General features: G+C 60.1%; 1 protein-coding gene across 3 annotated transcripts in view; it reads left to right on the top strand.

Annotated features, from left to right (window-relative positions):
• LRP1 (LDL receptor related protein 1) overlaps positions 1–26,755 on the top strand; it is a 103,284-nt gene extending 76,529 nt beyond the window's left edge. Inside the window, exons 50-89 of one of the 3 annotated variants that reach the window (XM_069879633.1) lie at positions 254–376; positions 1,044–1,160; positions 1,380–1,508; positions 2,571–2,693; positions 3,484–3,624; positions 3,708–3,895; positions 4,738–4,921; positions 5,373–5,458; positions 5,732–5,851; positions 6,739–6,926; positions 7,173–7,378; positions 7,587–7,775; positions 8,866–9,014; positions 10,051–10,144; positions 10,276–10,392; positions 10,495–10,614; positions 11,106–11,228; positions 11,566–11,691; positions 11,941–12,057; positions 14,282–14,388; positions 14,597–14,729; positions 15,349–15,468; positions 15,965–16,087; positions 16,290–16,433; positions 16,527–16,661; positions 16,913–17,032; positions 17,280–17,551; positions 17,643–17,821; positions 19,054–19,160; positions 19,381–19,497; positions 20,279–20,455; positions 21,401–21,541; positions 21,630–21,803; positions 21,898–22,059; positions 22,403–22,577; positions 23,117–23,221; positions 23,414–23,478; positions 24,577–24,664; positions 24,825–24,969; positions 25,780–26,755. In XM_069879633.1, the coding sequence (XP_069735734.1) occupies positions 254–376; positions 1,044–1,160; positions 1,380–1,508; positions 2,571–2,693; positions 3,484–3,624; positions 3,708–3,895; positions 4,738–4,921; positions 5,373–5,458; positions 5,732–5,851; positions 6,739–6,926; positions 7,173–7,378; positions 7,587–7,775; positions 8,866–9,014; positions 10,051–10,144; positions 10,276–10,392; positions 10,495–10,614; positions 11,106–11,228; positions 11,566–11,691; positions 11,941–12,057; positions 14,282–14,388; positions 14,597–14,729; positions 15,349–15,468; positions 15,965–16,087; positions 16,290–16,433; positions 16,527–16,661; positions 16,913–17,032; positions 17,280–17,551; positions 17,643–17,821; positions 19,054–19,160; positions 19,381–19,497; positions 20,279–20,455; positions 21,401–21,541; positions 21,630–21,803; positions 21,898–22,059; positions 22,403–22,577; positions 23,117–23,221; positions 23,414–23,478; positions 24,577–24,664; positions 24,825–24,969; positions 25,780–25,920 (5,570 nt within the window). In that variant the 3' untranslated portion in view covers positions 25,921–26,755. Of the gene's footprint in view, positions 1–253; positions 389–1,043; positions 1,161–1,379; positions 1,509–2,570; positions 2,694–3,483; positions 3,625–3,707; positions 3,896–4,737; positions 4,922–5,372; positions 5,459–5,731; positions 5,852–6,738; positions 6,927–7,172; positions 7,379–7,586; positions 7,776–8,865; positions 9,015–10,050; positions 10,145–10,275; positions 10,393–10,494; positions 10,615–11,105; positions 11,229–11,565; positions 11,692–11,940; positions 12,058–14,281; positions 14,389–14,596; positions 14,730–15,348; positions 15,469–15,964; positions 16,088–16,289; positions 16,434–16,526; positions 16,662–16,912; positions 17,033–17,279; positions 17,552–17,642; positions 17,822–19,053; positions 19,161–19,380; positions 19,498–20,278; positions 20,456–21,400; positions 21,542–21,629; positions 21,804–21,897; positions 22,060–22,402; positions 22,578–23,116; positions 23,222–23,413; positions 23,479–24,576; positions 24,665–24,824; positions 24,970–25,779 lie in introns of those variants that run through there. The other 2 variants (XM_069879632.1, XM_069879634.1) reach the window with 2 other exon arrangements.
• Positions 26,756–27,072: the final 317 nt, after the last annotated feature.

Raw genomic sequence — 27,072 nt, 5'->3', positions numbered from 1 at the left:
AGGGGGCTCAGGCTGGGAGAGCGGGGCCATCGTGCTGACCCTCGGGGTGCTCCCTTTTGGGGTCTGTCTGCGCAGTGGATGCTTTGTTTGCAAACTGGGACATTGTCCTTTACCTGCACAGCTCCTGCATGGAGGGTGCCGGTCGATGTGGGATCACAGAGGGCTTTTGGGGAGGATTCCTTTGGTTCTGGGTTGGGAGGAGGTAGGACGTGTCCGCCCCACCACCCTTACTGACGTTTCCATCTGAAACTAGGTGGGAGGAAACCCAAGTGTCCGGCCAATTACTTCGCCTGCCCAAGCGGGAGGTGCATCCCCATGACTTGGACCTGCGACAAAGAGGACGACTGCGAGAACGGAGAAGATGAGACGCACTGCAGTGAGCGGCAGGGTGGGGAGAGCAAGGGACTCCGGGGCAATAGCACGGGGTGCAGGCGTGCTGAGGGGAGGCAAGACCCTCTCCTCTCTCTGACATCCCTTTGCCAAGGGCCACACTCCAGATTCTTCCCCGTCTGTGGTCTCACTTCTCAAGCTTAGGCTGTGAACTGTGGCCAGTTGGGTTCGTTTGCTCAACACATGAATGAATATCCATGGTCATTGTGGAAGTGGCCTGTTACAGAATCAGAGAATCATTAGGTTTCTAGAAAAGACTCACAGGATCATTGAGTCCAACCATTCCCATCAATCACTAAACAATATCCCTCAGCACCTCATCCACTCATTCCTTAAACACCTTCAGGGAAGGTAATTCAAGCACCCCCCTGGGCAGCCTGTTCCAGTGCCCAGTGACCCTTTCCACAGCTCCCTTTAGTTATTTTTTCAGTTCCAGCCTCCCTTAACAAAGTCCAAACAGTGCTCAGGAACTCAGGAACCTACCCGGCTCCAGAGCAGGGAATCCCACACCCCTACAGCTGCATCACCCCTCAGCTTGGCATGTGGGCTCTGCAGGGCTTGGGAGAGCAGGAGCCCCACAGCACCCTGGCCTCCAGCCCTGTGCTCTGTGTCCTTCCTCTGGCATCACTCTAACCCCTCGTCTCCTCCCCCAGACAAGTTCTGCTACCCCATGCAGTTTGAGTGCAACAACCATCGCTGCATCTCCAAGCTCTGGGTGTGTGACGGGGCAGACGACTGCGGGGACGGCTCCGATGAGGACAGCCGCTGCCGTGAGTCTTCTCCAACCCCTGCTCTGACCTCTCCCAGTCCCTGTTTGTGCTGCTGCTCTGTCTCCATGGATTCCTGCTCATCCCTTCTCCCACCCTTGCTTTCCTGTGTTGTCATCCTCACTGCTCTCCTGGCTTCTGCATCTTGAAGCTCCCCTGACATGTGGGGGCTCACAGGCCGGTGGGAATAACTCATCTTCTTCCTGCTTCTCCCTTCCCCAGAGCTGACCACCTGCAGCACGGGATCCTTCCAGTGCCCGGGCACCTACGTGTGCGTGCCGAAGCGCTGGCTCTGCGATGGAGACAAGGACTGTGCGGATGGGATTGACGAGAGCATCGTTGCCGGCTGCGGTGAGTCCCCAGAGGGCTGGGTGTGTGGTAGAGCCCGGGGCTGGAGAGGAGAGGAGCAGAGCTGCGGGGGGGGCTGGTCACGTTCCCTGAGGTGTCTGTGGATGGGATGCCTCGTCCTGGCCACATTGGGATGCCTCGTCCTGGCCACTTTGGAATGCTTCATCCTGGCCACTTCAGGATGCCTTGTCCTGGCCACTTTGGGATGCCTCATCCTGGCCACTTTGGGATGCCTCATCCTGGCCACTTTGGGATGCCTCGTCCTGGCCACTTTGGGATGTTTCATCCTGGCCACTTCAGGATGCCTTGTCCTGGCCACTTCCGGATGCTTCATCCTGGCCACTTTGGGATGCCTCATCCTGGCCACTTTGGGATGCTTCGTCCTGGCCACTTTGGGATGCCTCGTCCTGGCCACTTTGGGATGTTTCATCCTGGCCACTTCAGGATGCCTCGTCCTGGCCACTTTGGGATGCTTCATCCTGGCCACTTTGGGATGCCTCGTCCTGGCCACTTCTGGATGCTTCATCCTGGCCACTTCGGGATGCCTCGTCCTGGCCACTTCTGGATGCTTCATCCTGGCCACTTTGGGATGCCTCGTCCTGGCCACTTCCGGATACTTCATCCTGGCCACTTTGTGATGCTTTGCCCTGGCCACTTTGAGATGCTTCATCCTGGCCACTTCAGGATGCCTTGTCCTGGCCACTTCGGGATGCCTCGTCCTGGCCACTTTGGGATGCTTCATCCTGGCCACATCGGGATGCTTCATCCTGGCCACTTTGGGATGCCTCGTCCTGGCCGCTTCCCTGCTAGGCTTGGAGATGAGGACATTGGGTGCTTTTCGCTGACTGTGAGGAGAGAAGGAGCCCTATCCTGTGGAGCAATAGCCAAAGGCACCATGGACCTGGGTGCTGTTTGCAGCCACAGGACAAGGGCTCAGGCTGGGGACAAAGCAGTAGGAATCCCTGCTCCGACTGGGCTGTGCCTCAGCTTTTGTCCGCAGCCCCACAAGATGAAGGGCTCGGGGCGCACGGTCTGGTGGGAGCCGACAGCGTTGCCTTGTTGCAGTGTACAACAACACGTGTGACGAGCGGGAGTTCATGTGTGGAAACCGCCAGTGCATTCCCAAGCACTTTGTCTGTGACCACGATGACGACTGCGGTGACGGCTCCGATGAATCCCCGGAGTGTGGTGGGTGCCCCTGGGACTGGGGAGGACAGCGAGGGCCGTATCTCTGGCAGCACTGGGCTTCGCAGCCGCTCTGGGTCTCTTGGGCTTTGAGATGGACCTTTCATCATCTGGAAGGGGTTTGACTTGAGAGCAGGGTGAGAGAGAGCCAGGGGAGGAAGGAGGAGGGGTTTGGTGCTGGGGAGACACAGGACAGCTGTGCCCCCAGCCTCCCAGCAGGGAGAGATCCAAACCCACCCACAGGCCTTATGAGGAACAGCTGAGAGAGCTGGGGGTGTTTAGACTGGAGAAGAGGAGGCTGAGGGGAGACCTCATTGCTCTCTGCAACTCCCTGAGAGGAGGTTGTGGAGAGGAGGGAGCTGGGCTCTTCTCCCAAGGGACAGGGGACAGGACGAGAGGGAATGGCCTCAAGCTCCACCAGGGGAGGGTCAGGCTGGATATTAGGAAAAAATTGTTCACGGAAAGGGTGATTGGGCAGTGTCCGAGGCTGCCCAGGGAGGGGGTTGAGTCCCCTTCCCTGGAGGGGTTTAAGGGCTGGGTGGACGAGGTGCTGAGGGACACGGGTTAGTGATTGATGGGAATGGTTGGACTCGATGATCCAGTGGGTCTTTTCCAACCTGATGATTCTATGATTCTATGATTTGCGGTCTCCTTGGCTGGTGCAGGGGGGCGGCAGGGAGGTTTGGGTATCGGTGCCATCAATCCCTGCAGCCCAGCCGCTGCCGTGCCCCCGTTGCTCCCGGCTGGCTCGGGGGGGTCGGCTGCACCGTCTGAGCCCCCCACCCTCCCACAGAATACCCGACCTGCGGCCCCAACGAGTTCCGCTGCGCCAACGGCCGCTGCCTCAGCAACAGGCAGTGGGAGTGCGACGGCGAATTCGACTGCCACGACCACTCGGATGAGGCACCCAAGAACCCACGCTGCACCAACCCAGGTACCGGCGGGCTTCGCGGCCGGGGAGCGGGGCCACCAGCTGCCTCGTGCTGACCACTGCCGCCTCCTCTCCGCCCGCTGCAGAGAACAAGTGCAACGACTCCTTCTTCCTCTGCAAGAACGGGAAGTGCATCCCGGAGGCACTGCTTTGCGACAACAACAACGACTGCATGGACGGCTCGGATGAGCTCAACTGCTTCATCAACGAGTGCCTCAATAAGAAGATGAGCGGCTGTTCCCAGGAGTGTGAGGACCTCAAGATCGGATACAAGGTAGGGGCCCACCAGATGGGAGGGTTGGCTGAGGGGATGCTCTCCTGCTCCCTTCCTCCTCCACCCTTAGCATGAGGGCTGCTCCTGTCCTGTGGCACAGGCATGTTTGGCGCGTGCTTGCAGCTCTTGCCCAGGTGGCCAAGAAGGCCAAGGGCATCTTGGCTTGGATCAGACACGGCATGGCCAGTAGGGCCAGGGAGGTTCTTCTCCCTCTGGCCTCGGCCCTGGGGAGACCGCTCCTCGAATCCTGGGGTCAGTTCTGGGCCCCTCCCCACAAGAAGGATGTTGAGGCTCTGGAGCGAGTGCAGAGAAGAGCAAGGAAGCTGGGGAGGGGGCTGGAGAAGAAGAGGAGCGGCTGAGAGAGCTGGGGGGGTTTAGGCTGGAGAAGAGGAGGCTGAGGGGAGACCTCATTGCTCTCTGCAACTCCCTGAGAGGAGGTTGTGGAGAGGAGGGAGCTGGGCTCTTCTCCCAAGGGACAGGGGACAGGACGAGAGGGAATGGCCTCAAGCTCCACCAGGGGAGGGTCAGGCTGGACATCAGGAAAAAATATTTCGTGGAAAGGGTCACTGGGCAGTGGCAGAGGCTGCCCAGGGAGGGGGTTGAGTCCCCTTTGCTGGAGGGGTTTAAGGGCTGGGTGGACGAGGTGCTGAGGGCCATGGGTTAGTGATTGATGGGAACGGTTGGACTCACTGATGTGGTGGGTCTCTTCCAACCTGGTGATTCTATGATTCTTGCATCTACAAGTTGTCTGTGCCTGAGCCTACTTGTCCCATGGTGCTGCCTGTCACGTCCCAGCGTGTGGGCCCTGGGTTTGTCTAACAGCTCTGGGTTGCCTCCTGCAGTGTAGATGCCGTCCTGGGTTCCGGCTGAAGGACGACGGGAAGACGTGCATTGACATCGACGAGTGCTCCACCACCTACCCCTGCAGCCAGAAGTGCATCAACACCCTGGGGAGCTACAAGTGCCTGTGCATAGAGGGCTACAAGCTGAAACCTGACAACCCCACCAGCTGTAAAGCTGTCACAGGTGAAAGCCAAGGATGCTCTTGTGGCGTCTGCAGGATGTTGCTAGCGTTGCTGTTGGTCACGATGCTCTGCAGGGTGAAGTAGCTGCAGCTGGCCTCCTCTCCCACGTGACAGGGGACAGGACGAGAGGGAATGGCCTCAAGCTCTGCCAGGGGAGGGTCAGGCTGAACATTAGGAAAAAAATTTCACGGAAAGGGTCATTGGGCAGTGGCAGAGGCTGCCCAGGGAGGGGGTTGAGTCCCCTTCCCTGGAGGGGTTTAAGGGCCGGGTGGATGAGGCGCTGAGGGCCATGGGTTAGTGATTGATGGGAATGGTTGGACTCAATGATCCTGGGGGTCTTTTCCAACCTGGTGACTCTATGACTCACAGCAGCAGTGTAGCAGGGAGGGTGGCAGGTCCGCAGAGGATCCCAGCAGTGCTTCCCTGACACGTCTCGTTGTTTCCCTGAGCAGATGAAGAGCCCTTCCTCATCTTTGCCAACCGGTACTACCTGAGGAAACTCAACCTGGATGGCTCCAACTACACGCTGCTCAAGCAGGTACGGGGGGAACTGGGAGCAGGGGGAGGCACCAGCTGCACGGGGCTGGGCGTGTGGGGTTGGAGAGGGGCAGGAGGCCTGCCAGCCTGGGAATTCAGGCTCCTGGCTTCCCAGACCTGTATAAAGTAGGGGCTGTGCAGCGGTTGTGTGTAAGCGCTGTTAACTTTTCTGCTGCGGGGACCAGGAGATGAGGCTGGGGTCTCACTGGTCTTTATAAAGCCCCCGTGACCCTGTGCAGGTGAGGCTGTATCAACACTTCTGCCTTCCTCCCAGGGGCTGAACAACGCGGTGGCTCTGGATTTTGACTATCGGGAACAGATGATCTACTGGACAGACGTCACCACGCAGGGCAGCATGATCCGCCGCATGCACATCAATGGCAGCAACGTTCAGGTGGGGATGGAGGCAGCCACGGGGGCGTCCCCAGGCTGGGCAGCTTGGTCCTCGTCCACCTCCCGCACAGAGCGGCTACCTGGGAGGGGCTTGGGCTGGCACCAGGGCCATGAGGCAAGAGGGCACAAGCCCTGCTGAGGGGTCATCACTGGGCTCAGGGCATCAGGCCAGGTTGCTACGGGGATGCTTTGCAGCACTGTCCCCATCGGAGGTGGGCTCTGTGCTGCCCCAGAGCAGTGGGAAAGGAGAGTTGGAGGAAGAAAAGAGCGAAAAAAGAGCTGGGCAGGAATGTGCTGAGGCACTGGTGAGACCGCTCCTTCAATCCTGGGGTCGGTTCTGGGCCCCTCAGCACAAGAAGGATGTTGAGGCTCTGGAGCGAGGCCAGAGAAGAGCAACGAAGCTGGGGAGGGGGCTGGAGAAGAAGAGGAGCGGCTGAGAGAGCTGGGGGGGTTTAGGCTGGAGAAGAGGAGGCTGAGGGGAGACCTCATTGCTCTCTGCAACTCCCTGAGAGGAGGTTGTGGAGAGGAGGGAGCTGGGCTCTTCTCCCAAGGGACAGGGGACAGGACGAGAGGGAATGGCCTCAAGCTCCACCAGGGGAGGGTCAGGCTGGACATCAGGAAAAAAATTTTCGTGGAAAGGGTCACTGGGCAGTGGCAGAGGCTGCCCAGGGAGGGGGTTGAGTCCCCTTCCCTGGAGGGGTTTAAGGGCCGGGTGGACGAGGTGCTGAGGGACATGGGTTAGTGATTGATGGGAATGGTTGGACTTGATGAACCAGTGGGTCTTTTCCACCCTGGTGATTCTATGAGGAGGGTGGATGTTGTCATCCCTGAGGGAAAAAGATTTGTTTCTCCCTGCCCAGCCCTAACATCTCTCTTTTCTCCCAACAGGTTCTTCACCGCACTGGCCTCAGCAACCCCGATGGGCTGGCAGTGGACTGGGTGGGAGGCAACCTGTACTGGTGCGACAAAGGTCGGGACACCATCGAGGTGTCAAAGCTCAACGGTGCCTACCGCACCGTGCTGGTCAACTCAGGCCTGCGTGAGCCCCGGGCGCTGGTCGTGGATGTGCAGAACGGGTGAGAACCTGGGGGACCTGGACCTTCCCCTCTATGCTGGGAAGGGCCTGGTGTCCCTGCTGCTGTTTCTCTAGCCCTGGAGGCTGGGAGATGGGATAGGACCTTCCCTCTTCGCCTCTGGGTCACCTGGATGTTCCCCCTGCCCTGCACCCACGTGTCTTGCAGTCTTGGTTTAGCTACACAAGGAGCAGAGCGTGGCCAGTGCTGTGAACTCAGCCTCCCTCTGCTCTTATGTTTCATCCCCAGTTACCTCTACTGGACAGACTGGGGGGACCACTCCCTGATCGGGAAGATTGGCATGGACGGTACCAACCGCAGCGTCATCGTTGACACCAAGATAACTTGGCCCAACGGCCTCACCCTCGACTACATCAACAGCCGGATCTACTGGGCTGACGCGCGGGAGGACTACATCGAGTTTGCCAGCCTGGACGGCTCCAACAGGCACACGGGTGAGAGCACCGGGGCTCCCAGGGTGCTGCTGGGTCCTTTTGGCCTGGAGACCTTGGATTGGTCACGAGAGTGGACGCCAAGGCTGCTGGGTCTGGCTCCCCAGTTGCTTCTGATCAGAGGAAGAGCTTTGTTCCCTGGAGAAAGGCTGCGCTGTGGGAAGGGGCGTGTGGGGCAGCCCCTCGCTGAGCTGCCCGCTCCCCCTTGCAGTGCTGAGCCAGGACATCCCCCACATCTTCGCGCTCACCCTCTTTGAGGATTACATCTACTGGACCGACTGGGAGACCAAGTCCATCAACCGAGCCCACAAGACTACGGGAGCCAACAAGACCCTCCTGATCAGCACCCTGCATCGGCCCATGGACATCCACATCTACCATCCCTACCGGCAGCCTGACGGTGAGTCGAGGGCTTGGGGTGCTGCTGGTTCTGTGGGCAAGAGGCTGGGACAGCCCTGCTCAGTGTCTATCAACGATCTGGATGGAGGCATCGAGGGCACCCTGAGCAAGTTTGCAGATGACACTAAGCTGGGTGGAAGCTGGATCTGCTGGAGGGTCGGGAGGCTCCAAAGGGATCTGAACAGGCTGGATCCATGGGCTGAGACCAACGGCAGGAGGGTTAACGAGGCCAAATGCCGCGTCCTGCACTTGGGGCACAACAACCCTGAGCAGCTCCAGCCTAGGAGAAGTCTGGCTGGAAAGTGCCTGGAGGAGAAGGACCTGGCGGGGTTGGTTGAACAGGAGCCAGCAGGGGCCCAGGGGGCCAAGAAGGCCAAGGGCATCTTGGCTTGGATCAGACCCGGTGTGGCCAGCAGGGCCAGGGAGGTTCTTCTCCTTCTGGCCTCGGCACTGGGGAGACCGCTCCTCGAATCCTGGGGTCAGTTCTGGGCCCCTCCCCACAAGAAGGATGTTGAAGCTCTGGAGCGAGTCCAGAGAAGAGCAAGGAAGCTGGTGAGGGGGCTGGAGAAGAAGAGGAGCGGCTGAGAGAGCTGGGAGTGTTTAGGCTGGAGAAGAGGAGGCTGAGGGGAGACCTCATTGCTCTCTGCAACTCCCTGAGAGGAGGTTGTGGAGAGGAGGGAGCTGGGCTCTTCTCCCAAGGGACAGGGGACAGGACGAGAGGGAATGACCTCAAGCTCCACCAGGGGAGGGTCAGGCTGGACATCAGGAAAAAATTTTTCAGGGAAAGGGTCATTGGTCCCTGTCCGAGGCTGCCCAGGGAGGGGGTTGAGTCCCCTTCCCTGGAGGGGTTTAAGGTGGACGAGGTGCTGAGGGCCATGGGTTAGTGATTGATGGGAATGGTTGGACTCAATGATCCAGTGGATCTTTTCCAACCTGGTGGTTCTATGATTCTATGAAAGGAACACCAGGTTGAGCAAAGGGTGCAGGAGAGGGTGCATGCTGAGAAGGGTTTCACAGCTTGGGGGTTCACATGGCACCCTGAGGGTCCCTCAACTTGCTCTGACTCACGGTTGTCTCCCTGCCCTCCCCAGTTCCCAACCATCCCTGCAAGACCAACAACGGCGGCTGCAGCAACCTCTGCCTCCTGTCGCCAGGCGGGGGGCACAAATGTGCTTGTCCCACCAACTTCTACTTGGGCAACGATGGCAAAACCTGTGTCTCCAACTGCACGGCCAGCCAGGTAACAGCCTGCCTACCCCTGCCTGTATCTGCCTGCGTGGACCTCGCACCCTCCACGAGCATTGACCTGTGCTCGTGTGCGTGTCCCTCCTGCTGTGGTGTCACCAGGTCCCAGCTCCTCTGCGTGTGCTGGTGCCCACGCTGTGCATCTGGGTACTGGGGGCTGTGCCTTCTCTGGACATGGGCAACCCCTCCCTCCTGTAGCACTTCCCAGCCCACACAAACTGCCATCGTTTGGGGGTGTTGGGGGAAGCCAGGCACCCTCAGGCTCTGGAATAACCTTCTACCTGATCCCTGCCCTCTCTCCCACCCCAGAGGCTCTATGGGGTGGGCTCAGGGTTAAGGCTTTGCTCTGGGTCGGGACACTGAGTATATGGGAAAGGACAGGATGGAGATCAGTGCCCTTGGCAGAGCCTTCTGGGGTCCTTCTCCCCATTCCGAGCCACTTTCACAAGCTCGTCATGCTGTCCTGGACCAGGAGGTCCAGGGAGGTTCTTCTCCCTCTGGACTCGGCCCTGGGGAGACCGCTCCTCGAATCCTGGGGTCAGTTCTGGGCCCTCCCCACAAGAAGGATGTTGAGGCTCTGGAGCGAGTCCAGAGAAGAGCAAGGAAGCTGGGGAGGGGGCTGGAGAAGAAGTGGAGCATCTGAGAGAGCTGGGGGGGTTTAGGCTGGAGAAGAGGAGGCTGAGGGGAGACCTCATTGCTCTCTGCAACTCCCTGAGAGGAGGTTGTGGAGAGGAGGGAGCTGGGCTCTTCTCCCAAGGGACAGGGGACAGGACGAGAGGGAATGGCCTCAAGCTCCACCAGGGGAGGGTCAGGCTGGACATTAGGAAGAAACTTTTTCCAGAAAGGGTCATTGGTCCCTGTCCGAGGCTGTCCAGGGAGGGGGTTGAGTCCCCTTCCCTGGAGGGGTTTAAGGGCCGGGTGGACGAGGTGCTGAGGGCCATGGGTTAGTGATTGATGGGAATGGTTGGACTCGATGATCCGATGGGTCTTTTCCACCCTGGTGATTCTATGATTTTGTGGTTCTGTCGCAGTTTGTCTGCAAGAACGACAAGTGCATCCCTTTCTGGTGGAAGTGCGACACCGAGGACGACTGCGGGGACCGATCGGATGAGCCGGAGGACTGCCGTGAGTACCAAGTGGGGCTGACTGTGGCCCATGGTGTCCCAGCCCCCCAACCACGCTGTGCGGCTCTTGCCAGCCCTGCAGCATCCTTGTGCCATCCCAGAGCAAACATTTTGCTCCGTCTCATCCCATAGCTGAGTTCAAATGCCGACCAGGGCAATTCCAGTGCTCCACTGGGATCTGCACCAACCCAGCCTTCATCTGTGATGGAGACAACGACTGCCAGGACAACTCAGACGAAGCCAACTGTGGTAGGTTCTTCACCTCCCCTCGCGACCCTCAAATCCCAGCAGGGCTGCAGTGTCGTGGTAGAGCAGCTTGTCAGCTTCTGACCGGGCTGCCTCCCTTGGCAGATATCCACGTCTGCCTGCCCAGCCAGTTCAAATGCACCAACACCAACCGCTGCATCCCCGGCATCTTCCGCTGCAATGGGCAGGACAACTGCGGTGACGGCGAGGACGAGAAGGATTGTCGTAAGTGGGGAGCTGTTAAGCGTGTTGGATGTGGGCATCGTCTGCGGTTAGGGGTGAGGAGTTCCGTGCTGGGTCAGATCCACGTCTTTGAGTACCAACTTCTCTGCAGGCTGGCTTCTCGGTGGTCCTGCCCTTGGACCTCCCTTCTGCTCTGCACAGTCTCTGTCCACCCTCATCCTGCTGCCCCTGCAGACACTTCAGTTTCTGAGTAGAAACGAAATCCCTAAATCCCTCAGAGCGACAAGTTCAATATTTGCTGTGGATTTGCACTGAGCCTTTTGCACAGCTGAGGGATCTTGTGGCTTCTGCCCTCTCTTCTGCAGCTGCTCGAGTCTTCTGGGGCTACCACAGGGCTCCCCTCCCCTCTCGCACATGTAGTCACCGAGCACGGCCGGACAGATGCTGGAGCATCTGCAGGGTGGTTTTTGTGGGCTGGTGATCTCTGCCTGTCCGTGCCCTCTCTTGACTCTGCCTCTCCCTCCCTCCTGCAGCCGAGGTGACTTGTGCCCCCAACCAGTTCCAGTGCGCCATCACCAAGCGCTGCATCCCTCGCGTCTGGGTGTGCGACCGCGATAACGACTGCGTGGACGGCTCGGATGAACCTGCCAACTGCAGTAAGGAGCCTGCGCGGGGACCCGGGGGGGCTGGCCACGCCAGAACTGGGGGCTGCCCCACAGCCGGTCACCTCTGTGTGACTTCGCCTGTGTCCCAGCTCGCTCCCTGCAGGCAGTGGGGGCTTTGCCTGGTTGTGTCTTGCTGAGATACTCCTTTCTCTGACTTCTTCCTGGAGAATTGCTTGAAAGGGGGGACCTTCCCTGCCCTGTTCCAAGCAGGGATGCTGCAGTCGGCTCCAGTCAGCTCGTCGGCCCCATGGAGGAGGAGATGTGCCTGGTCCACGCTAGACCCACCTCAACCTCCCCATATCTTTGTGGTCCTGTTTCTCCTCACCAGCCCAAATGACGTGTGGCGTGGATGAATTCCGCTGCAAGGACTCGGGCAGGTGCATCCCGGCGCGCTGGAAATGCGACGGCGAGGATGACTGCGGGGACGGCTCCGATGAGCCCAAGGAGGAATGCGGTGAGCAGGGGCTGGGGAGACGAGCCCAGAGGGCACCTTGTACCCCAACTTCTCCCAGGAGCAGGCTGCCCTGGTGCTCTCTGTCCCTGCCGTCGTACCCGGGGCTGCGGGAGGTTTTAGCTGCTCGTTTTTCAAACCTCATGGGCAAGGCTGGGTTGAAGAGAGGCAGGCAGAGAGCAGCGCTGGCGTGCCCATCCCTACCTGAGCGCGGAGCGATGCTGATGGTTGTCCCTGTCTCGTCCCTTCCAGACGAACGTACCTGTGAGCCCTACCAGTTCCGCTGCAAGAACAACCGCTGCGTGCCGGGGCGCTGGCAGTGCGACTACGACAACGACTGTGGGGACAACTCGGACGAGGAGAGCTGCAGTACGTGTCACCTTCGAGGTTTTGCTGTCCTGGGAGCTGGTTGTGCAGGGCCGAGGGGAGCAGTTTGGTCCCCTCTGCCTGCCAGTGCTCCCAGTTACAGTCGGGGAGCACCAGGCTGGTTGTGGCTGGGGAGCAACCTTCTCCCCGTGGACAGAGCGAGCCTGACCCCAGGGCTCTGGGTAGCCCAGTCGCACAGCTTGGGCTCGGCTGCTGTTCTGAAGAGAGGCCCCAAGTGGGATGTGGTGTTTAGGCTGGAGAAGAGGAGGCTGAGGGGAGACCTCATTGCTCTCTGCAACTCCCTGAGAGGAGGTTGTGGAGAGGAGGGAGCTGGGCTCTTCTCCCAAAGGACAGGGACAGGACGAGAGGGAATGGCCTCAAGCTCCACCAGGGGAGGGTCAGGCTGGACATTAGGAATAAATTTCTCATGGAAAGGGTCACTGGGCAGTGGCAGAGGCTGCCCAGGGAGGGGGTTGAGTCACCTTCCTTGGAGGGGTTTAAGGGTCGGGTGGATGAGGTGCTGAGGGACATGGGTTAGTGATTGATGGGAATGGTTGGACTCGATGATCCGGTGGGTCTCTTCCAACCTTATGATTCTATGTAAAAGGGAGGAGGTGCCCCTGATGCCCTCCCTGTCAGGCAGCCCACGAGCTCTGTGTGGCCGTGCTCCCCCGTGGGAATCGCAGGCACCTCGTCCTGCTTTGCTTCTGACCGTTGTCCCACACCGTGGCCCCAGCCTGGCAGGCGGCACCTTTGGAACCGCTCGGCCTGGGAAGGTGGTGGGAACACACAGGCTTTGGGAGGGAGCTGTGGAACCACCTGAACCTGGTTCACAAACCTGAGCCTGGATCGGCTGGTCCCCAGAAGCTGTGGCAGACAACCACGTTGGTGGCCCTTGATGAGTTACCTCTTGCTTAGCGGGGCTGTGTCAGCAGAGAACCATGACCATGATGTGGATGAGACCGTTCTTGGGGCTCTGCTGCGTGCAGGAGCCCGGTTCCATCCCTCTGGAGCCCATCCCGGGCCCCTCTGTCTCCTTGCAGCTCTCTAGGGTGCAACTTTTTTTTTTCTTTTCTGTTGATTTCATGTTGTGTTTTTGAGTTTGTGCCATTTCACTTCATCTTATGTTTTTCTCCATTTTCACACTGTCGTTATGGGGCGCTCAGAGGTAGGTTCCTGCCAAAATCTTTTAATTCCATGTACAGTCTCTCTGAAATAAATTAAGACAATAAATTCTAGGTGAAGGCAGAGGATTCAGGACTGAACAACCCAGGCAGATTTATTGAGCATCACCGGGGTCTCCCTCCACTGGAGCCGTGGCCAGGGAGGGTCCCACCCTGCTGCCTCCAGAACCAGGGCCCGTGCATGGCTCATATTTGGCTCCTAATCTGTCCCCAACTTGACCCTTTCTGCTCTGTCTGGATCCTTCCTACCCCACTTTTCCCCTGCAGTCCCGTTGGCTTCTGCGCTGTGGCCGGAGAGGCCACCTAGCCCAACACCCGGGGTCTCTCTGAGGCAGTGGGGAGGGGAAGGGTCCCAGGAACCATCCGGGATAGGAGGTTGCGCCGCATGCCACCCTCCTGCAGTGGACTCGACGCTGGCTGCGCTGGTGCCAGCCCTGTGGGTGCTTTGAGCTGCGAGCTGGAGTCCATCCCCATGCCCTCGGAGGTGGGGATGGCTCTGCCAGCCCTGCCCGTGGCACCGCAGCCGGCGTGGGCAGCAGGGAGTGGCGGGGCTGCTGCTGCCTTGGGTGGAGAATGACTTGGAGGACCCAGAAGTGAGTCTGGACGGCCACAGTAACGCCCCCCAAAATTGCATTTCCCTGCAGGGAGCTGGAAGCCCTGGAGTGGGATGGGAAGGGGGCCGGGAGATACTATCTCTGGCAGTTCCTCAGGCTCTGCTTGCACCCCACCCTGTCCCCAGTGCCGCTGGATGTGTGTCTGTGTCATCCTGTGTCCCCTGAGCTGCTGGCCAGGGAGACCATCTGCCCTGGCAGCTCTGCCTGCTGCCCACGCTCAAGGGGTCACCCTGTTTTTTCCCAGAAATGGTCATTGGTCCCTGTCCGAGGCTGCCCAGGGAGGGGGTTGAGTCCCCTTCCCTGGAGGGGTTTAAGGGACAGGTGGACGAGGTGCTGAGGGATGTGGTTTAGCGTTTGATAGGGATGGTTGGACTCAGTGATCTGGTGAGTCTCTTCCAAGCTGGTTATTCTCTGATTCTCTGTCCCCAGCACCCCGGCCCTGCTCAGAGAGCGAGTTCTCCTGCGCCAACGGCCGCTGCATTGCCGGCAGGTGGAAGTGCGATGGGGACCATGACTGCGCGGATGGCTCTGACGAGGTTCGGTACCAAGGCAGGAGCTCCCTGCAAGCATTTTTGCCCCGTCCTCGCGTGGCGTGGGGATGCGTCCCACGCAGTCGCACTCTGCTGGGGTCCCCAGGCACCGAGGAGAGGCTGAGAGCCTGGTGCTGGGTGCGATCACGGGACGGGAGGCTGCTGTGGCCAGGACTGTCCTTGCTGACCACTGTCCCTCCCCCTGCCCCTGCAGAAAGACTGCACCCCACGCTGTGAGTTCGACCAGTTCCAGTGCAAGAACGGGCACTGCATCCCCATGCGCTGGCGCTGCGATGCCGATGCGGACTGCATGGATGGCACTGACGAGGAGAACTGCGGCACCGGGGGTAATGACAGCGCTCGTGGCACTCTTGGGGCTGAGAGAGCTGGGGGGGTTTAGGCTGGAGAAGAGGAGGCTGAGGGGAGACCTCATTGCTCTCTGCAACTCCCTGAGAGGAGGTTGTGGAGAGGAGGGAGCTGGGCTCTTCTGCCAAGGGACAGGGGACAGGACGAGAGGGAATGGCCTCAAGCTCCACCAGGGGAGGGTCAGGCTGGACATTAGGAAAAAATTTTTCACGTAAGGGGTCGTTGGGCAGTGGCAGAGGCTGCCCAGGGAGGGGGTTGAGTCCCCTTCCCTGGAGGGGTTTAAGGGCCGGGTGGACGAGGTGCTGAGGGACATGGGTTAGTGATTGATGGGAATGGTTGGACTCAATGACCCAGTGGGTCTTTTCCAACCTGGTGATTCTACGATTCCCCCCCGTGCCCTTGTGTGTCCCCATTATGGGTGGGAGCTCTCCTTAGCTGTCCCAGCACCACTCTGCCCGGCCCCAGGGTGTGCACAGACACGTACCCGAGCCCTGCCGAGCCCCCAGCTATGCTGGAAATTGGAATTCCAGCCCCAGAGCAGCGTATTGGCAGCCAGGCAGCACCAACTGACATGTCTCCTCCTGCCTCGGGCTGTTGCAGTTCGCACGTGTCCCCTGGACGAGTTCCAGTGCAACAACACGCTGTGCAAACCCCTGGCTTGGAAATGCGACGGGGAGGATGACTGCGGGGATAACTCGGATGAAAACCCTGAAGAGTGCTGTGAGTGACACCACGTTTCCTCTCCCAGCTCCTGCGAGGTCCCTGCCCTGAGCACTGGCACAGCGGGGAGGGGAGCTTGGGTGCCTCTGTGGGTACCCAGGGGGGGCTGTGGGTACCTCTAGCAGCTCTGCGCATCCCCTCGAGCTGGATCCTCTTGGGGATGGACGCTGGGGACAAGAGGTGGCTCTGGTTAGGAGAGAGCAGAGTGGTGTGGGGCTGGCTGTGGGGGGCTGAGAGGACGTGGGGCTGGCTGTGGGGGGCTGAGAGGACGTGGGAATGGGTTAGAAGAGGGCTGACCCTCCTGTGGCTGGGCCAGCAACCGGGCGATGGTCTCTGCTTCAGTCTCTTTGCTTTAGTTCCCGGAGCCCGCTCACCCTCGTGGGACAAGCCTCCCCGGCGAGCGGGCAGAGGCTGAGCAGCAGCTCGGGACAAGCGTGACCGCCTGGCTCTGGCGTCTCCTTTCACCGTCACCGTTTGTTTCTGTTTGCTGGTGCAGTGAAATTCCAGTGTCCCCCCAACAGACCGTTCCGCTGCAAGAACGACCGGGTATGTCTGTGGATCGGTCGACAGTGCGATGGCATCGACAACTGTGGAGACAACACGGATGAGAAGGACTGCGGTGAGTGGGGCTGTGCCCGGGGTCGCCTCGCACAGCCCTGGTTTTAGCCCAGCTGGTGGTGGTTGCTTTGCTCGTTCCTTCTTCCCAAAACCCAGTGATGGGCGCAGGCATCCTGGTGCCCTGCCTGGTCCTTTCGTTTCCATCCACGGGTCGGGGTGCTTGGAGCTGCAGAACATCACAGCTGTTTCCTCCGCTCCCGCAGAGTCACCTACAGCCAAACCCAAGAGCTGCAGCCAAGACAAGAACGAGTTCCTGTGTGAGAACAAGAAGTGCATCAGCGCCAACCTCCGCTGCAACTTCTTCGATGACTGCGGAGACGGCTCCGACGAGGAGTCCTGCTCCCACGGTGGGTGTGGAGCTGGGATCTCGGGGTGGGGATGAAGGTGGGCGCCAGGGAAGCCCGCGAAGGTGCAGGTGCTGACGGCGCCTCCCACCCCAGACCACAAGTCGTACGACTGCATGACCAACACCACCATGTGTGGAGACGAGGCCCAGTGCGTTCAGTCGCAGTCCACCACGTACTGCAAGTGCCGCAGAGGCTTCCAGAAGGTGCCAGACAAGAATTCCTGCCAAGGTACTTCTGCTGGAGAGGGTTTGGGGGCCAGGCCGTTGAGTTTTTTGGGTTCTTTTACCAGTAAGGTGTGTCTTCACACCTGTGGAGTGGCTGGGGCATCAGAAATGGTGTCCTTGGGTCACAAACATGGGGAATGGGAAGAGATGTGGTCTCCGAGCCCTCTGGGTGGTGCAGACCAGCCCCCAGCAAAGGGCTGTGGTGCAGGGGCCACCCTCGTGGTCTTCCCCTGACTCCCATCTCCCGCTGGCCAGACATCAACGAGTGCCTGCGCTTTGGGACCTGCTCCCAGCTCTGCAACAACACCAAGGGCTCCCACGTCTGCAGCTGCGCCAAGAACTTCATGAAGACGGACAATATGTGCAAGGCGGAAGGTCAGGGGGGAACGGGGCCACGCACAGATCCTGTGCCACTCCATAAGACCCAGCTGCTCTTCCCTCCCTGCTCCTCCTCCTTTCCTCCTGGCACTGGCGAAGGCGGGTGCCGGACTCTTTCAGTGCCGTCCGTCTGTCCTTCCCTCTCAGAGCAAGCCCCAAGGGGTGCCAGGCTCCCAGTGACCCTGTCCCCTGCCCCACCGTGGAGCTGGGCTCCCAGCCCATGCCAACAGCTCCTCCTCTGCAGGCTCCGACCACCAAATCCTCTACATTGCGGACGACAACAAGATCCGGAGCATGTACCCCTTCAACCCCAACTCGGCCTACGAGCCAGCCTTCCAGGGCGATGAGAACGTGCGCATCGACGCCATGGACATCTACGTCAAGGGCAACAAGATCTACTGGACCAACTGGCACACGGGCAGGATCTCCTACCGGGAGCTGCCGGCCTCTTCTGCCGCCTCCACCGCCTCCAACCGCAACCGGCGCCAGATCGATGGTGGCGTCACCCACCTGAATGTGAGCTCTGCCAGGGCTGTGGTGGGAGGCACCAAGGCCGGGTTTCCAGCGTCCTCTGCCCTCACCGCTCTCCACTTTCTGCCCTTCGCAGATCTCGGGGTTGAAGATGCCGCGTGGAATTGCCATTGACTGGGTCGCTGGGAACATCTACTGGACAGACTCGGGGCGGGATGTCATTGAGGTGGCACAGATGAAAGGCGAGAATCGCAAGACGCTGATCTCTGGCATGATTGATGAGCCTCACGCCATCGTAGTTGACCCACTTAGAGGGTGAGGAATGTGAGCCCTTTCTCCCTTCCCTCTGCCCAGCTCTCACCCCAGCTCTTCTCACCAATGACACCATCCATGGTGGAAGCTCCCTTTGCCCCAGCATCTCTCTCCATCAGCTCCACTTGCTGTGTCTTGGAGTCAGATGGTGCACTGAGGTCACATCAGGCTCTCCAGGACACCCTGGGGAGAACATAGGAGGGTTTCTCTGCTGCTGGGACATCAGACTGTCCTGCTCTTCCCCTGCTTGTTCCACTGCCAGGAATAACCTGCCCATGTGGTGTCCCCAGGGCTCAGTGCTGGGTCCAGCCCTGTTCAATGTCTTTATCAATGACCTGGATGGAGGCATCGAGGGCACCCTGAGCAAGTTTGGGGATGACACTAAGCTGGGTGGAAGCTGGATCTGCTGGAGGGTCGGGAGGCTCCAAAGGGATCTGAACAGGCTGGATCCATGGGCTGAGACCAACGGCAGGAGGGTTAACGAGGCCAAACGCTGGGTCCTGCCCTTGGGGCACAACAACCCTGAGCAGCTCCAGCCTAGGAGAAGTCTGGCTGGAAAGTGCCTGGAGGAGAAGGACCTGGGGGGGTTGGTTGAACAGGAGCCAGCAGGGGCCCAGGTGGCCAAGAAGGCCAAGGGCATCTTGGCTTGGATCAGACCCGGCGTGGCCAGCAGGGCCAGGGAGGTTCTTCTCCCTCTGGCCTCGGCCCTGGGGAGACCGCTCCTCGAATCCTGGGGTCAGTTCTGGGCCCTCCCCACAAGAAGGATGTTGAGGGTCTGGAGCGAGTCCAGAGAAGAGCAAGGAAGCTGGGGAGGGGGCTGGAGAAGAAGAGGAGCGGCTGAGAGAGCTGGGGGTGTTTAGGCTGGAGAAGAGGAGGCTGAGGGGAGACCTCATTGCTCTGTGCAACTCCCTGAGAGGAGGTTGTGGAGAGGAGGGAGCTGGGCTCTTCTCCCAAGGGACAGGGGACAGGACGAGAGGGAATGGCCTCAAGCTCCACCAGGGGAGGGTCAGGCTGGACATCAGGAAAAAATTGTTCACGGAAAGGGTCATTGGTCCCTGTCCGAGGCTGCCCAGGGAGGGGGTTGAGTCCCCTTCCCTGGAGGGGTTTAAGGGCCGGGTGGACGAGGTGCTGAGGGACATGGGTTAGTGATTGATGGGAATGGTTGGACTCGATGATCCGGTGGGTCTCTTCCAACCTGGTGATTCTATCATTCTATGATTCTGTGTCCTTTGCAGGACTATGTATTGGTCAGACTGGGGCAATCACCCCAAGATCGAGACAGCCGCTATGGACGGGACGCTGCGTGAGACCCTGGTGCAGGACAACATCCAGTGGCCAACAGGTGAACAAAAACGGGTGCCAGGAGGGCCACGGGGGGTGGCGAAAGCTTTGACAGGAGGGATGTACAACTGTCTCGTGTTGGGGAGATGTAGCCTGGGAGCTCAGAGCCCCTGCCAGGAGTGTGCAGGGGCAGCAGGGGGGCTGCTCTGCTGCTCACGGGTTCAGGAAGGGCTGGGGTGGGCAGGGGTCTGTACCTCACCAGGGGATGTGTGCCCGCTCAGGCCTGGCTGTGGACTACCACAACGAGCGGCTGTATTGGGCCGATGCCAAGCTCTCCGTCATCGGCAGCATCCGGCTCAACGGCACCGACCCCGTGGTGGCCATCGACAACAAGAAGGGTGAGCGGTGCCTGGGAGCCACCAGGGCAGCAGGGAGGAGAGGGACCTGCCAGGGAGCGATGTCCGTGGGGTGGGGTCCTGGGGCCCCTGGCCTGGGTGGTGCTGGGAGCAGCCCCCGGCGCTGAGCCAGGGATGCTCAGCAGATGGCACTGAGGGTGGGTTTTCCTCATTAAACGCTCCACAGCAGGAGCAGGTCTGTCCCCCTCTTATGGGTTGGGAGACTCAAATCCATCCAAAATCCCTGCCGCGTGCGGCGGACAGCCAGTCTTGCTGCCTGTGCCTGTCCCCTCTGTGTTCAGTTCTGGGCCCTCCCCACAAGAAGGATGTTGAGGCTCTGGAGCGAGTCCAGAGAAGAGCAACGAAGCTGGGGAGGGGGCTGGAGAAGAAGAGGAGCGGCTGAGAGAGCTGGGGGGGTTTAGGCTGGAGAAGAGGAGGCTGAGGGGAGACCTCATTGCTCTCTGCAACTCCCTGAGAGGAGATTGTGGAGAGGAGGGAGCTGGGCTCTTCTCCCAAGGGCCAGGGGACAGGACGAGAGGGAATGGCCTCAAGCTCCACCAGGGGAGGGTCAGGCTGGACATGCGGAAAAACTTTTTCATGGAAAGGGTCACTGGGCAGTGGCAGAGGCTGCCCAGGGAGGGGGTTGAGTCCCCTTCCCTGGAGGGGTTTAAGGGCCGGGTGGACGAGGTGCTGAGGGACATGGGTTAGTGATTGATGGGAATGGTTGGACTCGATGATCTGGTGGGTCTCTTCGAACCTGGTGATTCTATGATTCTCTTACCAGGGCTGAGCCATCCCTTCAGCATTGACATCTTTGAGGACTACATCTACGGCGTCACCTACATCAACAACCGCATCTTCAAGATCCACAAGTTCGGGCACAAGGCTGTCACCAACCTGACGTCTGGCCTCAACCACGCCACCGATGTCGTCCTCTACCACCAGTACAAGCAACCGGAGGGTGCGTGCCAGGGACCCCTGCCCTGCCCTCAGAGTGGGAGGGAGTTACCCAGGGCTCCATCTCTGGTGTGGGACACCAGACGGTGAGGGGAGTGCTGCCAGAGCTTAGTGCCAGAGGGGACTCAGCACCCCAGCTTCCTTCCTCGAAGCAGGAGGCATCGGGATGGGCAGAGCAGGGGGCTTGGTGGGATGTGGCCTGGGCAGAGGTGAGCTGTCAGCCAGTGACCCCAGGGCATCGGGCACAGGGCACAGGGCTTGGGCAGCAGGAGGGGATGTCCTCAAGCTGTTGGGGGGTGGTCATTTATCCGGAGGGCTTTAGGTCACCCTGCCATCCTCACCCCCTGTCATCTCTTCACCATGTCATTTCTTCACCATAGAATAATAGAATCACCAGGTTGGAAAAGACCCATTGGATCATCGAGTCCAACCATTCCCATCAATCACTAAACTGTGTCCCTCAGCACCTCGTCCACCCGGCCCTTAAACCCCTCCAGGGAAGGGGACTCAACCCCCTCCCTGGGCAGCCTCGGACAGGGACCAATCACCCTTTCCATGAAAAATGTTTTCCTAATGTTCAGCTTAAACCTCCCCTGGTGGAGCTTGAGGCCATTCCCTCTCGTCCTGTCCCCTGTCCCTTGGGAGAAGAGCCCAGCTCCCTCCTCTCCACAACCTCCTCTCAGGGAGTTGCAGAGAGCAATGAGGTCTCCCCTCAGCGTCTCTTCTCCAGGCTCACCATGAGGGTGGTGAGACACTGGAACAGATTGCCCAGGGGAGCTGTGGCTGCCCCATCCCTGGAGGTGTCCAAGGCCACGTTGGATGGGGCTTGGGCAGCCTGATCTAGCGGGATATCCCTGCCCAGGGCAGCGGGGTTGCAACTGGCTGATCTTTAAGGTCCCTTCCAACCCAAACTATTCTATGATTCTATGCTCTCCTCCCCTCTCGGCAGTGACCAACCCTTGTGACCGCAAGAAATGTGAGTGGCTCTGCCTGCTCAGCCCCAGCGGCCCCGTCTGCACCTGCCCCAACGGGAAGCGCCTGGACAACGGCACCTGTGTGGTCATTCCCTCGCCCACCGTCTCCCCCGTCGGTAGGTTCTGAGGAGGAGGAGGAGGAGGAGGAGGAAGAGAGGGCTCCCACCCAGCGTGGTCCTGCTCACCTCCACCTCTCCCTCGCAGTACCCACCACCGACACCTGCGACCTGGTGTGCCTCAACGGCGGCAGCTGCTTCCTCAACGCCCGCAAGCAAGCCAAGTGCCGCTGCCAACCGCGCTACAACGGGGAGAAGTGCCAGATCGACCAGTGCTGGGACTATTGCCAGAACGGGGGCACGTGCGCCGCCTCCCCGTCCGGTGAGGCCGCCGGGGACGAGCCTTGGGGGGTCAGTGCTGCCCCTGGGTGGACAGACAGACGGATGGACAGCACGCTAACGGGTCTTGTTTTCAGGCATGCCCACCTGCCGCTGCCCCACCGGCTTCACGGGGCCCCGGTGCAACCAGCAGGTGTGCACCGACTACTGCCTCAACAACGGCAGCTGCACCGTCAACCAGGGCAACCAACCCAACTGCCGCTGCTTGCCCACCTTCATCGGGGACCGCTGCCAGTACCGTGAGTGCTGCCTGCCCCGAGGGGCTGGGGATGGCGCTGGGGGGGTCAGACTGCCCCGTCCCCCTCTTTTAGAATCATAGAATCACCATGTTGGGGAAGACCCACCGGATCATCGAGTCCAACCGTTCCCATCAATCACTAACCCATGGCCCTCAACACCTCGTCCACCCGGCCCTTAAACCCCTCCAGGGAAGGGGACTCAACCCCCTCCCTGGGCAGCCTGTTCTGGTGCCCAGTGATGCGGGGATGCTCTCTGGGGATCTGGGGGGATGCTCTGTGGGGAACCAGGGCCACGAGGCGGTGGTCCAAGGTGCTGCCCACGCTGAGCCCCGATCCTCTGCAGGGCAGTGCTTCGACTACTGTGAGAACGAGGGCGTCTGCCAGATGACAGCCAGCGGGGCCAAGCAGTGTCGCTGCCCCCCACAGTTCGAGGGCTCCCAGTGCCAGGACAACAAGTGCTCCCGGTGCCAGGAGGGCAAGTGCAGCATCAACAAGCAGAGTGGAGAAGTTTCCTGCATGTAGGTACCAGGGACGGGGAACTCGAGGGAGAGAGAGGGGATGGTGGGTGCAAGGACCCAAGAAAAAAAAAGAATGTGTCCTATGGCTGGATCATAGAATCACCAGGTTGGAAGAGACCCCCTGGATCATCGAGTCCAACCATTCCCATCAATCACTAACCCATGTCCCTCAGCGCCTCGTCCACCCATCCCTTAAATCCATTCAGGGAAGGGGACTCAACCCCCTCCCTGGGCAGCTGTTTGAGTGCCCAGTGGTACTTTCTGTTAAAAAAGCTGCTCTCTGGGCAGCTGTGGCGGGGAGACCATGGCTGAGAGATGCTGGGTCAATAATTCAGGGCAGATAAGAAATCTGGGAGACCTGGGAGGAAGTGATGGAGACGGCTCTCCCCCAGCCCCATGCTGCTGCCCCAGCCGCTATCGGGGTGGTGCAGCCGTGAGAGATATCGGAGGGATGAGCCTCTCTGATGAACAGAGTGCTGGGGTGGGGGGTGAGGGTGGGCTGGGGGTACAACATGTGCCTGATTTGCTCTGCCCCACAGCTGCCCCGATGGCAAGATAGCTCCCAGCTGCCTGACGTGCGACAATTATTGCCTGAACGGCGGTACCTGTTCCATCAGCGACAAGACGCAGCTGCCCGAGTGCCTGTAAGCAGAACTGGGGGCTGGGGTGGGGGGAGCTAGGGGTGAGCTATTTGCCCCTACAAGCAAAGGGAGCACGTGGCTGACAGACCCCAACCTGTGTGCCCCCCTGACCCCAGGTCTGTGCCCCACCTCTCTCTCCCCCTCCCCGCATGCCATCCTGCCCCGCTAACCCCGCGGCTCTCCCTGCCCCCTCAGGTGCCCGGCGGGGATGACGGGGCCGCGCTGCGAGGACTTCGTCGTCAGCGAACAGCAGAGCAACCGTGCGTATGGGGCCCCACAGCAAACAGAGCGGGGCGGGGGTGCATGATTGTCTGTGAAGCCAGGATTGCCCAGTGATCCCACGCTGAGAGCAGTGGCAGGATGGTTAACGGGGCCAAATGGCAGGTCCTGCCCTTGGGGCACAACAACCCTGAGCAGCTCCAGCCTAGGAGAAGTCTGGCTGGAAAGTGCCTGGAGGAGAAGGACCTGGGGGGGTTGGTTGAACAGGAGCCAGCAGGGGCCCAGGGGGCCAAGAAGGCCAAGGGCATCTTGGCTTGGATCAGACCCGGCGTGGCCAGCAGGGCCAGGGAGGTTCTTCTCCCTCTGGCCTCGGCCCTGGGGAGACCGCTCCTCGAATCCTGGGGTCAGTTCTGGGCCCTCAGCACAAGAAGGATGTTGAGGCTCTGGAGCGAGTCCAGAGAAGAGCAAGGAAGCTGGGGAGGGGGCTGGAGAAGAAGAGGAGCGGCTGAGAGAGCTGGGGGTGTTTAGGCTGGAGAAGAGGAGGCTGAGGGGAGACCTCATTGCTCTCTGCAACTCCCTGAGAGGAGGTTGTGGAGAGGAGGGAGCTGGGCTCTTCTCCCAAGGGCCAGGGGACAGGACGAGAGGGAATGGCCTCAAGCTCCACCAGGGGAGGGTCAGGCTGGACATTAGGAAAAAATTTTTCCTGCAAAGGGTCATTGGTCCCTGTCCGAGGCTGCCCAGGGAGGGGGTTGAGTCCCCTTCCCTGGAGGGGTTTAAGGGCCGGGTGGACGAGGTGCTGAGGGACATGGGTTAGTGATTGATGGGAATGGTTGGACTCGATGATCCAGTGGATCTTTTCCAACCTGGTGATTCTATGATTCTATGAACTCCTGGACCTCATCCTTGGATGGAGCAGGGCCAAGTCCTTTCCTGTGGGCAGGGCCAGCCCAGGCTGCTGGTGCCGTTGCTGCCCAGGGTGTGCGGTCATAGAATTGTAGAATCACTATGTTGGAAAAGACCCACGGGATCATCGAGTCCAACCATTCCCAACAATCACTAAACCCTGTCCCTCAGCACCTCATCCACCCGTCGGTGGTCTCCCTTCACACTCTGATGGCCCCACACCTCTTGTCCCACAGGAACAGCCTCCATTGTCATCCCCATCCTGCTGCTGCTCATCCTCCTCACCGTGGTGGCTTTTGTCTGGTACAAGTGGAGGATTAAAGGGTGAGTCCAGGACCTGGCAGGGACCAGAAGCCCTCCTAGCAGGGCTTGGAAGTCTTGACTGTGCAGGACAAAGGAGCAGGACCACCAGTGGGGTGGATGCCCTGTTTGCTGCACCCTGCATTGCTGGCACTGACCCCTCCTTGTCTCCCACCCTCGCCAGCGCCAAGGGCTTCCAGCACCAGCGCATGACGAACGGTGCCATGAACGTGGAGATCGGGAACCCCACCTACAAAATGTACGAAGGGGAGCCCGACGACGACGTGGGGGAGCTGCTGGACGCTGACTTCGCCCTGGACCCTGACAAGGTGAGGAGTTGGGGCTGCTGTGGCACGGAGGGGATATGGGCTGTGTGGGGTCCAGCCCGAAACGGGGATGCAGAGGGTGTGCGGAGAGGTGGGGGGCAGGATGCTGCTGCAGGGTCGGGGCTGGGGGGCTCTGGGGGAGCACAAACCCTTTGGGGGTGGAGGCTGGGGGAAGGCTCCTCGAATCCTGGGGTCAGTTCTGGGCCCTCCCCACAAGAAGGATGTTGAGGCTCTGGAGCGAGTCCAGAGAAGAGCAAGGAAGCTGGGGAGGGGGCTGGAGAAGAAGAGGAGCGGCTGAGAGAGCTGGCGGGGTTTAGGCTGGAGAAGAGGAGGCTGAGGGGAGACCTCGTTGCTCTGTGCAACTCCCTGAGAGGAGGTTGTGGAGAGGAGGGAGCTGGGCTCTTCTCCCAAGGGACGGGACAGGACGAGAGGGAATGGCCTCAAGCTCCACCAGGGGAGGGTCAGGCTGGACATTAGGAAAAAATATTTCATAGAAAGGGTGATTGGGCAGTGTCCGAGGCTGCCCAGGGAGGGGTTTGAGTCCCCTTCCCTGGAGGGGTTTAAGGGCCGGGTGGACGAGGTGCTGAGGGCCATGGGTTAGTGACTGATGGGGATGGTTGGACTCGATGATCTGGTGGGTCTTTTCCAACCTGGTGATTCTCTGATTCCATGATTCTAAGGGTCCGGGGAGCTGTACTGGGAGGAGAGGGTGGTTGGCGTGGGCTCTTGCCAAGGTGCCATGGGGCAGCGGCTGCTCCTGCTGGTGTGGGGGGTTGCCCGTGCCCCCTCCCACCATCTCCCCCTTCTCCGCAGCCCACCAACTTCACCAACCCGGTGTACGCCACGCTGTACATGGGCGCCCACAACAGCCGCAACTCGCTGGCCAGCACGGACGAGAAGCGGGAGCTGCTGTCTCGGGGCGCCGACGACGACCTGGGGGACCCCCTGGCGTAGGGGCAGGGTGATGGGGCACCGGGCCGCGGCGCCCGGGCTTGGCACAGACACTCAGTGCAGGAGGCGGGCAGGGGGCGGGGGAGCCAAGAGCCACTGTATAAATGTACAAATGAAGGATTATTACTTTTCTATGTGAGCAGTATTATTACCTGTATATTCCCCGGTATCGGGCCTCGGTGCCTCTCCTTGCCAGATCCGGCTTTGGTTTTATTTTAAATCCCTTCCCATCAGGGCCCCCCCCCCTCCCTCCCTCCGCCTCCAGCGTTCGGAGCCGCGGTCGGGGTGCCAGGACGAGCTCTTGGGGGGCCCGGGGCTGGTGGGGGACGCGGGGTGCAAGCGGGAGGGAGGCAGCACGAAAGCCCACACGCTCCCAGCTCTCACCTCTGCCCCCCCTCATCCCTGCTCCTCTTCTCTCCACGAGCCCCATTTCCTTCCCCCCCCCCCCCAAATCTGCTCCTTGGGTCCCCCCCTTCTGCAGCTTGGCCTCTGCAAACCCCCCAGTTTCTTCCCTCCCCATCTTCTCCCTCGTTCTCTGCCCGACTGTTACAGGGGATGGGACGAAGGCTCCATCGCCCCCTCGGCCCCCCCTGGGGCTTGGGGGTCCCGGCCCCGCGCTCCGGCTTCTCGCCTGCACCTCGCCCCCTCTCCGACATGCACATTTTTTAACAGGAAAAACAAACAAACAAAAAAAAATACAAACGGATGGAAATGACCTAGCTTTTATAGTAGAAATAAATAAACGCATGTGGGGGGAGGGCGGGGGCAACCCCTTCCTTTTATTGGGGGGAAATGTTTTAATAATTTTTGCTGGATTACTTTACAACTAAACAAAACAGATATTGTTATAAATAAAATTTTTAAAAACTGAAGAGCGGGCTGCTGGTGGATGGGATGGGGATGGGGGTGAGATGGAGCTGGGGATGGAGATGGAGATCAGATGGACATGGAGATGGGGAGGGGATGGGATGGAGCTGGGGATGGGGATGAGATGGAGATGGAGATGGAGATGGGATGGGATGGGATGGGGGTGCGATGGAGATGGGGATGAGATGGAGATGGGATGAGATGGAGATAGTATGGACATGGGGATGGGGATGGAGATGGAGATGGGACAGGACGGGATGGCTGCAATGGGGAGAGAGAAGCCCAGAC

This window comes from Phaenicophaeus curvirostris, chromosome 38, assembly GCF_032191515.1.
Source record: "Phaenicophaeus curvirostris isolate KB17595 chromosome 38, BPBGC_Pcur_1.0, whole genome shotgun sequence".
Lineage (NCBI taxonomy): Eukaryota > Metazoa > Chordata > Aves > Cuculiformes > Cuculidae > Phaenicophaeus > Phaenicophaeus curvirostris.
This window is presented reverse-complemented; position numbering and strand designations above follow the sequence as displayed.